The 10,281-nt window shown below is 44.7% G+C and overlaps 1 protein-coding gene across 1 annotated transcript in view; it reads left to right on the top strand.

The window, feature by feature from the left end:
- Positions 1-9,057, top strand: part of ARHGEF10L (Rho guanine nucleotide exchange factor 10 like) — a gene marked incomplete at its 5' end in the record, with an annotated part of 22,255 nt that extends 13,198 nt beyond the window's left edge. Inside the window, 8 exon segments of the mRNA XM_072426744.1 lie at positions 298-416; positions 1,351-1,437; positions 1,774-1,979; positions 2,561-2,715; positions 3,984-4,152; positions 6,770-6,864; positions 7,180-7,350; positions 8,255-9,057. Of these exon segments, the coding sequence (XP_072282845.1) occupies positions 298-416; positions 1,351-1,437; positions 1,774-1,979; positions 2,561-2,715; positions 3,984-4,152; positions 6,770-6,864; positions 7,180-7,350; positions 8,255-8,790 (1,538 nt within the window).
- Between the last annotated feature and the right edge of the window lie 1,224 nt (positions 9,058-10,281).

Genomic DNA, 10,281 nt, shown 5'->3' with positions numbered 1-10,281 from the left:
ATCTGTCTGTCTCTCTCTGCGCTCCCCTCTCTCTTGTTTCTCTCACTCTCATCTCTCTCTCGACTCCCCTTCTTCTCTTCCATCTTTTCTCTTTTCCCCTCTCTCTCTCTCTCTCTCTCGTCCTCTTCTCTCTGTGTGTCTCTCTCTCGGCTCTCCTCTCTCTCCTATTTTCTTATTTCTCCTGATTCCCCTCCATCCGGTGCCCTCTCTCTCTCTCTCTCTCTCTCTCTCTCTCCCCCCCCCCCCCCCCCCCTCCATGCATTGCCTCTTCTCCACCTTCTCTCTCTGTCTCCCCAGGAGAGGAGAACCAACCCGGCTGGCTGTGCCCAGAAGAAGAGAAAAAGATGAAGATTCCGTTTTGGTCGCCCACTCTGGTCTGCCGTCTGCCAGCCTTCTCCACCAAAGCTGACTTACAGGTGAGGAGCCGCTGTGACCCGGTCAGATTGTAGGCTGCATAACAAAACTTCAAAGGTCGGAATTCTTGGGCTTTGTAGGACCACAAAATACATTTTTATTGGGAGTGAAAAGGACGGGCTTGATAGAGACAATCAGGTGACGGTAGTTATGTGACCTGACGTGTTCATTTGACACATGGTAGCTTGCTAATACGTGAATATGATGACAGGTTCCCTTTACCGAACACCTGGGACATATCCCCAATATAAACAATGTGCCCTGTGAATCCAGAGAATGGAGACCTCCGGCCTCGTATTTTCTGTACTTTGTGACTCTGGCTGGTCGGGTTCAGATCCTGACAAGGTTAAATCTTTCTTTCATCATCTTGAGAGGAAAATTAATGCAAATTGTAATTGCTACACAGTGGCCAATCTTCCATAATGTGAAGTAAATTGGATAGCGGAGGATGGGGACGTGACCGGGGGCTTCCAATAGATACTTTAATATCTTTTCTGGCTGCCGGAGGGGGGCAGTTAGCTATTAATAGCCCCCCCCCCCCCATTTCCATTTCATCTCTCTGTATATCAGAATTTATCTTTTCAGACTCGGGTCTCTCCATCATGCTGAAAAGAAACATGTGAAGCTAATCAGTTGGGCGGCCATGTTTATTAGAATGACTTGACTCCCAAAATCTGAACATCCAAAGGGAGGGACTGCTGTCCATTGCACAAAGCTAAAGTAGAAAGTGTCTGAGCCATCTGTAGTGCTTCAGATGGACAGAAGCATTGTACTGACCCCCAAAATCTGACCTCACAGCCTGATGGCATTTTACAATTTGCCACACTCTGGTCATGTGATCACAGTTATTACCCCCCACACCCACCTGCCCCCCATTACCATGTCCAGGACACAATCTGCTATTCTTTCAGTCTGACTTATCTGTTCTTGTTGCAGCTGGGTGGAGCTGTTCACACCCCGGTACAGAGCGCACTTCTGGGATTCTCATCCGTCAGTACGTCGCTTCCTCAGGGCTACTTATGGGTAAGTTTGTTCTAATAGAAATCAGATTTAGGTGGGTAGGTGGATTAATGTTCACCTGAGAAATAGCTTTCCCCTGCTGTGCCCATTATAAGGAGCTTCCATTGCCACTGTGCTGAGTTTCTGGGTCTGCACACCTGCTGTGCCCATTATAAGGGGTTGCAACCATCCCTATGCTGAATTCTGGGGTCTGCACACCTGCTCAGGTGAGAGTTGGATGAAAACATAGTATAGATCCTACCATTGGTGGCCGAATTTTAGGTGGCATGGTCCTATGACAATGTTGATGTCTTTGTTGTGTCTCAGGTGCTCACCCCAACCTCTGGTTTCTCTCTGCAGGTCGGAGGTGGTCAGGAAGGTGGGGTTGGCCAAATCCAGATCTTCTCTTTGAACCACACCTCCCCCCGAATGCTGAAAGCCTTTCCTCTGCCATCCTGTGTGCTGTGCGTGGAGAATGTGTGCGCCAAGGAGGCCTCTGAAAATGAAGAGGATTGTACGTTTACCCCTGTGCAGCCGGCCGTGTGTGTGGGCCTGCAGGACGGGAGGTAAGAAGAAGGGTGCATTATGGTTTTGGATCACTCATACCCCTCAGTTTCTGGGGAGAGGGAAAGGTTTTAACCCAAAGTATTCACTATGCACCCTGGGCTGAATATTCAGATACAAATGTTGTGTAGCTGCTGGTTTAGGGATTTCAATACTTTTCAAATTAGAATGTTCACTATCAAGTATTTGCATGTGCAGGGTGCATGTTTATAGCGGGATCTTTTATTAGAACATGCATGCCTGTAGTTATAATCAGCCTGGCACTCCCAGCAGAATAGGATCGGTGCCCCCCCCCCGGCAGCGCCACCATCATCCCGCCATTCCCTGGATCAGTTTATCTTCCTTTTCCAGACAGGTATATGAGCTTGTATCAGGATGTATAACAGTGTTGTTGCAATGAATAATAAATGAAGACTGCGTTGTACGGTGAAGGGAGGAGGAAGACGACCCGTGCAGAGTTTTTGCAGAGTTTCATATCTTTACATCTCTCGACAGATAAAGCTGATTATTTCTCAGCTATACACGCGACATGATAGGCCCCCAGAACGCATTCCCTATGTAACAGCCATCTTTTCTCTTGCAGCATTCTGGTGTATAGCAGCGTTGACACCGGATCCACCTGTCTAATGGCACTCAGGAGCCCGGGGCTGCAGCCTGTCCTCTGCCTGAGGCTGAGTTACAAACACCTGTGTGCGGGGCTGCAAGACGGGACCTTGGCGCTGTACCCACAGAATCCAGGTGAGGTGCTAACTAAGCTTCTGGGGCAACAAGAAATATCAGAACGATGACCTCTACTGAGAAAAACTTTAATCCTATGCACTGTAAGGGTTACCTGCTCCTCTGAATATATATACTCCTCTATATTCCCTGTTTGGCAGCCATATTTATTAAAAAGTTGTAGAATGACTTGGCTCCCAAAATCTGAACACATGGGATTGTGCCCAAAGTAGAAAGTGTCTGAGCCATCTGTAGTCCTTCAGACGGACAGAAGCATTATCCTGACCCCCAAAATCTGACCCTACAGCCTGATGGATTGTACAAATACCTGATGCCACAATCTGGTCATGTGATCAGTTATCCCCCTAGTGGGAAAAACTTTAACCCTATGTTCTGTAAGGGTTACCTGCTCATCTAGATGATGGACAAGGTTATATTATTATTATTATTATTATTATTATTATTATTATTATTATTAATAATAATAATATAAAATAATATTAATAAACAGTATTTATAAAGCACCAACATATTATGCAGCTCTGTACATTAAATAGACGTTGCAAATGACAGACTGATACAGTGACACAGGAGGAAGAGAGAACCCTGCCCTGAAGAGCTTACAATCTAGGAGGTGGTGGGGAGTCTCACACAATAGGAAGGGAGATATGAAGTGATGGGAAGTAGGGAGGGTTTTAGGAGACAGAATAAGACTACTCCTCTATATCCCCCATTCTTGCAGGCTTCCTCCTCTTCATGCAGCCAGACCCCCTGATGCCTCTTCCCTTTGCTCCTTCACCAATCACAGCTCTCTGATGTCATCCTCTACAATGAAGGACCCAGCAGTCCTGTATTGTATGGGAGACAGCAGAAGACCTGGCCAAGTTCCAACATTAAATGCCAGAAGAGAGCTCAGCTACTGGAGGAGCAAGAAATAGGGAACCAGGCAAAATGATCCGTTAACCCTTGCTGTGCAGATGGGGACCCTGTGCAAGGATAAACTTGTTTTTCCACCATCATCATCAATAAATCACCTCCAATTATTTTAAACATAAAGCTTATTGAAAACTCAGTTTGTTTTGTTTGGAGCAGAGAAGTGATAAAACCACTGCCAGGTTTTTTATGATGTCCCTGCAGGAAGGATTCAACCTTCTCTGCTTGTTCTGGTGACACAAAGTGATATACAAACCCTCCAAATTTTACAGTTTCCATCAGAACTGGAAGATCTCCTTCATTCTCCATCATTCTAGTGGCAGCTTACTGCAATCCTGTCTTTTGTTTCCTCCCAGGAGGATTATGGGATCCCGAAACCCCCTCCATTGTGCGGGTAGGAACGAGCCCCGTCCATGCCCTGCTGGCCCTGGATGACTGCATATGGGCCAGCTGTCGGAATCGAGTGACCGTGCTGGAGACAGAGCCCCTCAAGGTGCAGGTAAGACGGGGGTACTTTTATTATGGGTGAGGCATACATGGGTGCAGTGTCTTCCCCAGCCTCATTTAGCTGGGTGCACCAACCAGCAATTTACAGTAACTACCCGGCTTTTTTGGGGTGGTTACTGAAGATGTTGGTCACAATACAGGGGCTGCCACCTGCCTACAATTTGTTCCCACCCAGCTAAAAAAAATTTCTAGGTTAACACTGGGGTGGATATCACTTAGAAGATGCTGGGTTGGAGCCATACAGTGCAAAAAGTGCAATAAAACACAAATATAGCCTAAAGGCCTCTTACTCATGTACATTGAACTATGCCTGTGCTGTAGGCATTGCACAAAATCGCAATAAAAATGTTTGTGACTTAATTCTAATATGCTATTTGTTAACCCATTGTGTGTTGGTCACCTAAAAGGAAACTTGTGACTAAAAATCAAATAAACAAACAATAATTAGTATTAAAAAAACATTTATTAAATACATTGAATCATTAGGCTACTTGTGCCCGTTTTATATGCTTTAAAGGGTATAAAGGATGAACAGTTGGATCACACAACATGGTATAGGAATCTGTGATTGCAGTAATGCCAGAGAGATTTCTCTATGGCTGGGACATCGGAAGACACGCCCCTGCAGAGTCAGAGCAGGCTCCCTCCAACCAATAGAGAACATGAGCTTTGCTGATTGGAGGGTGCCAACTCCGACTCCGCAGGGGTGTGTCTTTCTGTCTGGTAATAACCCAAATAGGGGGCATATCAGACCTCTGCAGGAAAAGCAATGCTTCTCCGCATAGAGCAAGGCTCCTTCTATGCAATATACCAGCAGGGGACAACTGTTCTCCTCGGCTATGGCTGCATTAAAAAGAAAACCGCCTGTAGGACTCCTTTTTCTTTTAAAGCACCTTGAATGTACTTAACTTCATTTAAACCAAAAGTTTATTTTGGCCAGCTTATGTTCGGACAGATAACACCGCTAACTTCCCCTGCTTAGTCACATGTGCCTCCTGAGCCATTGTTAGATCGTCACAGCTGTAGAATGCACTTTTTTTATATCTGAAATGCCACTTTCATTTAAAAAGCGGCATCTCTGCGCTGTACAGAACTGGTGATATTCCAGCAGCTTATCAGAAGTAAACAGAGTAAAGTCAGCCAGGCGTGCGCATTGACTGGCTCCCCTTCCTCCTGGGAAATTGGTTGTAGCGCCTGCGTCATGCTTAGTAACCCGGGCTTGGAATGGCGCTCTGCTCCATTGCGTTCGGTTTTCGCTGTGCCTGGTAATGACATAGTCGCAGTTTATTGCAGGTAGAATTGTAACCGGGATTTAATTACTACTATTGATTAGCAAAACGAAGGGGGGGGGGTGGTTGAAAATTAATTAGTCTTTGCCTTGAATTTCTTCCTCGGCTCTTGATTCTGCACCTCTGGGGAACTTGTTGGTTAAATCCATCCAGTTCGGTTTGGAGCGGGTGAAAAAATCTCCTGCCCTGCAACAAGATGAAAGGACATGTGAATGTATTGCAGTAGGTTCAATCTGATTCTAACAAATGCTAAGAGCTTTAAAGCCCACAAGGGGGCGATACTACAATCCAAAGTTCATTATATTTTACATGATTTAAGTTTCTGCATGCTGGTGTAATGCTGAGCTTGTCATTTGTATTTTAAAACATCCTGATTGCCACTTGTGTGTGTACGTGGCCAAAGTAGTGGTGGGTATGCTACTTCCATGAATGGCAATTGGGGGTTCTGTTTCAATGAGCAATCAATGCAAAACCGTCCTTTTGGACGGCTGCCGCCGGCTTGCCCTCGCTGCTATACTCCAACGACAGTAGAAGAAAAGAATTCAAAGTCAGGATTCACCAATCCTGACTTTTCTTTATCACTTCACAACGATTTAAGCTTAAAAAGGGTTTATACATCATAATTTGTGCATATTATGTTAGGCTAAAAAAACACCACAACACAAGGATGTACCATTATCAAAAATCGATACACGTCACACAACCATAATATCCATTAAAAAAACATCAACGCAAAAATTACAAACTGAACTCTGCAACCTTTCTAATAGAATATACTAAAGCACAAATGTCAAAATTTAGATTTATCTGCAGACTAGTCTTCATATCAAGCTTTGTGCAAACGCAGTGTGAAAAAGCTACACTAGCCAACCTACACCTACAATGACCGGTATTCCGAGCGTCCAAATTTCTTTGTGACCACTTTGATCAATACACTTATCCTGGACTATCTCCCTCATCAACAGTCTAAATCTTTATTACAAACTTCTTGTCCATCATGGACTATATGGGTGGCAATGCTGCTGTTCAGCTTTGCTGCATTGTGAAAAGCGTTGCCCTTATTACAGAACAAAATAAAAAGTATTTTCTGGCAGGATCAGCACGTTATAAAACTATGTAATAAGAGGAACATGAAAGACTGCTATCCTACCAATTAGATGATATGTTATAAAAATATTATTTGTGGCCCGTTTTTTAGGATCTGACAAATCCTCTAAGGATGATAATAATTATCTCAGAGTGTTCTATCTCTCTGAACAGTTCATAGATCAACCAGCAACCAATCTAAACTGATCTACAAAATCTCTCTCTCTTCCAATAATTTTGTCTGTTGTATGATTTTGGAGGAATCGGAAGGGTTACTGTTGCCCTGGCCGGTTTCTGCCCCCTTCTCTTTCTTCCCCTGGTACCATAGCGGGTGCACAAAGCGGGGAGCCCCCAGGTGAGTTGGAACTCTGCTAATAAACAGATGTTTTGTCTGGGCAGCACAGAATAGATAATTAGCGGTGATGGGATGTCAGCTTGATGTCTGTCCTGGGGTTGGATGTCATGCTGGATGTTTGAGATAGCGAGTGTGCAGCTAACAATACATCACAGATTGGCCAGGGCCCCTCTCCCCGGCTCCTGCCTGGAGATAATCATCGGGTATCAGTCGTAATCCAAACTGACACCCTCAACATGTCTGTCCCCGGCAGGAAGGGAGGGCCTTTTTCTCTATTCTGAAGGAAAATGATAACCTAACTACAAGGTGCATCAGATATCTGCACACCCATCTTATCTTACCCCACATCCTCTCTCTCCACAGGCCAGAAGAATCCCAGGGTCACCACCCTGATGATATGCCAGGGTTTGCTGTTGGTGGGCACCGACCTTGGCATTCTGATCACTTTACCTGTGCCAAAGTTAGAGGGCATCCCCAAAATTACAGGTAAGTTTCTGACTTTTGTAACTGTTTGCTTAAGTGCTACGTTCTCGCTTTCTTCCACATTTGAGAGAATTTTCTGTTCCTTTGATTACCCGTCGTCCTAATAGGAAGTGAGAAGAGAATTCCTCAGTGGGCGCATAGCAGTAAAACCTAGATGGAGGCTCCAACCCTTTTCCATTCTTGGACCTAAAGCTTCTATTACCTCCAAAATTCTGATTCCCCCCCAACCTTATTTTTAACTCCGCACTTCAGTCTGTCCAAGTCAAACCATATTCTACCTACTTCTTCTTATCCTCCAAGTGTCCTGTGTTAAAGAGTTTCCCACCACTTCCTGTTAATTATCAGCAGGTATAGGAAGAATTAAAAATGTGTTCTAAAGCAGCCAGTTGCTTTCAGAATGGTTGGACTAAATTATTTTTCCCCCACTTCTTACTCTGGCACAGGAGGACAGGGTATAAAAAATAATAGGGTGGGTGATTGATTTAGTGATGTTTTGGCAATCAAAGGCGTATGGAAATCAAAGGCGCTCTGCCTCTTGAACATCTACATGCATCTCCCTCCCCATGCAGTGACTGTGGTATGTTCCATAGCTGATGGGCGCCCTGAGAAACTGTTGGGTATTCACAGCTTTAGATTACGGTACTATACACGGGGAGCGTGCATGCACAATATGGTTATGTAAACGCCTCAAAGTGTGAGGGCATGGCGTGCCCATGCGTACCTGTCCCACTAAACCCCTGGAAATGTGCCAAAGGGGTGTTGCTGTTATGATAATGTTAGTTGAGTTCTTTGTACACTTCAATGACCCCCTATTAAAGTCCTATTTGGGTTTTGGGTAAAATGACCCTTTAAAATGTCCTGACAGCTCTTTTTTTTTTTTTTTTTTATCTTCCTCCATTTGGAGCAGGCAAAGGAATGGTCTCGCTAAATGGACACTGTGGCCCGGTCCAGCTCCTCACCGTAGCCTGCAGCACCATGGCCCCTGAAGCCCTGCGTACAGAACAAGGCTCTTCTACGGAGGATGTAAGGGAAAGCGTGGCCGTATCTGAACCCAGAGAAACTGCAAATGGCCAGGCTCAGGAGCCGTCCTCCGACAACCTCCCCCCATCACGGAGAAAGGGAATCCTCCTGCAGTATCGTCTAAAGGGAACGTCGCACCTGCCCGGCCACCATCTGTCTACCAGAGAAGGGTCCAAAGGAGACATCAGCACCCTGGACACTACAGAGGAGGACGGCTCTATTTATGAAATGACCGAGGACCCCGACGTCTGGTTTAGAAGCCGGCCATGTGCCAGGGACGCAAATCGAAAGGAAATTACGTCGGTGGTCATAGTGTCTGGTGGACCTGGCTATCGGAATTTCAATCCTTCCAATAGCAGCGGCCAAACATCTGGGGACACAGACAGCACGTTGCTAATGTGGCAGCTCCCACTCCTCTTATAGCCTCCGAGGGGTTCCCCATTCTGTTGGGTACAAAATTCCCAGATGGCCTTTGAGGAATATTGCCGCTCTTGGTTTGGAATTTGAACCCCTTTGAACTTGCATTTAGATGGTAAATTATTTAACAATTTCTTATGTGATGAAAATGAAAAGACCATTTGCACTTTGTCTTCCAGCGCTCCTCTCGTCAGTACAATCTACCAGTGTGTTGAGGTATGTTATAGGACCGTTCCATTTATTTATGGGCAATTAAAGAACCAGTAAACTAAATCTATAGGTTACTTTCATTTGAAGAGTGAATAATAATGTTTAGAAGTGGCAGTGAAACTTCTCACATGGCCAAAAGTCTGTGGACCCCATCACACCTATGCACGATTTTGGACGGTGTCTATGGGAATTTGTGCCTATTTGTGAGGTCATATACTAATCTGGCTCACAATCGTCTCATCCAATTCATCCCAAACGTGTCCAGTAGGGGTGAGGTCAGGGCTCTGTGCAGGACGCTTATGTTCCTTCACATCAAACTGGTGACCCCATGTCTTTATGGAGCTGGCTAGGCACAGTCATGGCAGAGCATTATTGGGCCTTCACCAGCCTGTGACCACAAGAATGGAAGAGCGCAATTGTCTAAAATGTCTTTGTATGTGGTTGTGTTCACAATACCATCTACTGATAAACTCCATCATTGAAAGGGAGGTCCACATACGTCTGGCCATATAGGGTATTGTTGTCCCTACAGGGAAGTAAAAAAGGAATCTTGCCAATGCCAAAATTTAAAAAACTGATGTATCCATTTTTTAAGATTTAGATTTTTTTTTTGCTGGGGTAAAAAAACTGCATGGCCATAGCCAGCCTTTGTTTCTTGACAGGTTTACTTTAAACCCAAAATGTTACACTCGGTACGGTAGGATGCCAGCTCTAAGAAAAGGAGGCTAGCCAAGGAGTCCAAGGAGGACGATTGGACAGGAAATAGTCCCGAAATCCCTGTATCTCCATACCTATAAATTATTACTTACTAGGGAGGTGCTACTAGTTGGTGTTCAGAGTTATTATGGCCAATTCAAACTATTGCACTTCATTTGTACATTCATTATCCTGCCTGGTAACATGTCTTCCATTAAAGTAGTCCAATTTACTGGAATTGGCTGCCTTACACTTCAAAAAGCTGTGTATATAGCATTACAGTGGTAAACTGCTTCATACTGCAATTCAATGCAAGTCCACCAATGGAGGGCCATTGGGAATGCATTGTGGCAGCTCAATAGTGTGAATGGACCATAAAAGTGTATGTAAAGCTAAATCTATTTTTCACCCCTGTGGTTATTTAATTTCCTGTCCTGAAGATGCAACAGCAAATGAGAGAAAAGCTTTCAAAATTCCCATTTTTAAGGAGTTATCCCCATTGACTGATAGATTTTCCATTTCTCTTGCTCCAAATGTTGGATTTCGCATCACTTTTGTGACAATGGTTACCAAGACAAAGAAGTAGAATCC

The sequence above is a fragment of the Pyxicephalus adspersus genome, chromosome 11, assembly GCF_032062135.1.
Source record: "Pyxicephalus adspersus chromosome 11, UCB_Pads_2.0, whole genome shotgun sequence".
In the NCBI taxonomy this organism is placed as follows: domain Eukaryota; kingdom Metazoa; phylum Chordata; class Amphibia; order Anura; family Pyxicephalidae; genus Pyxicephalus; species Pyxicephalus adspersus.
This window is presented reverse-complemented; position numbering and strand designations above follow the sequence as displayed.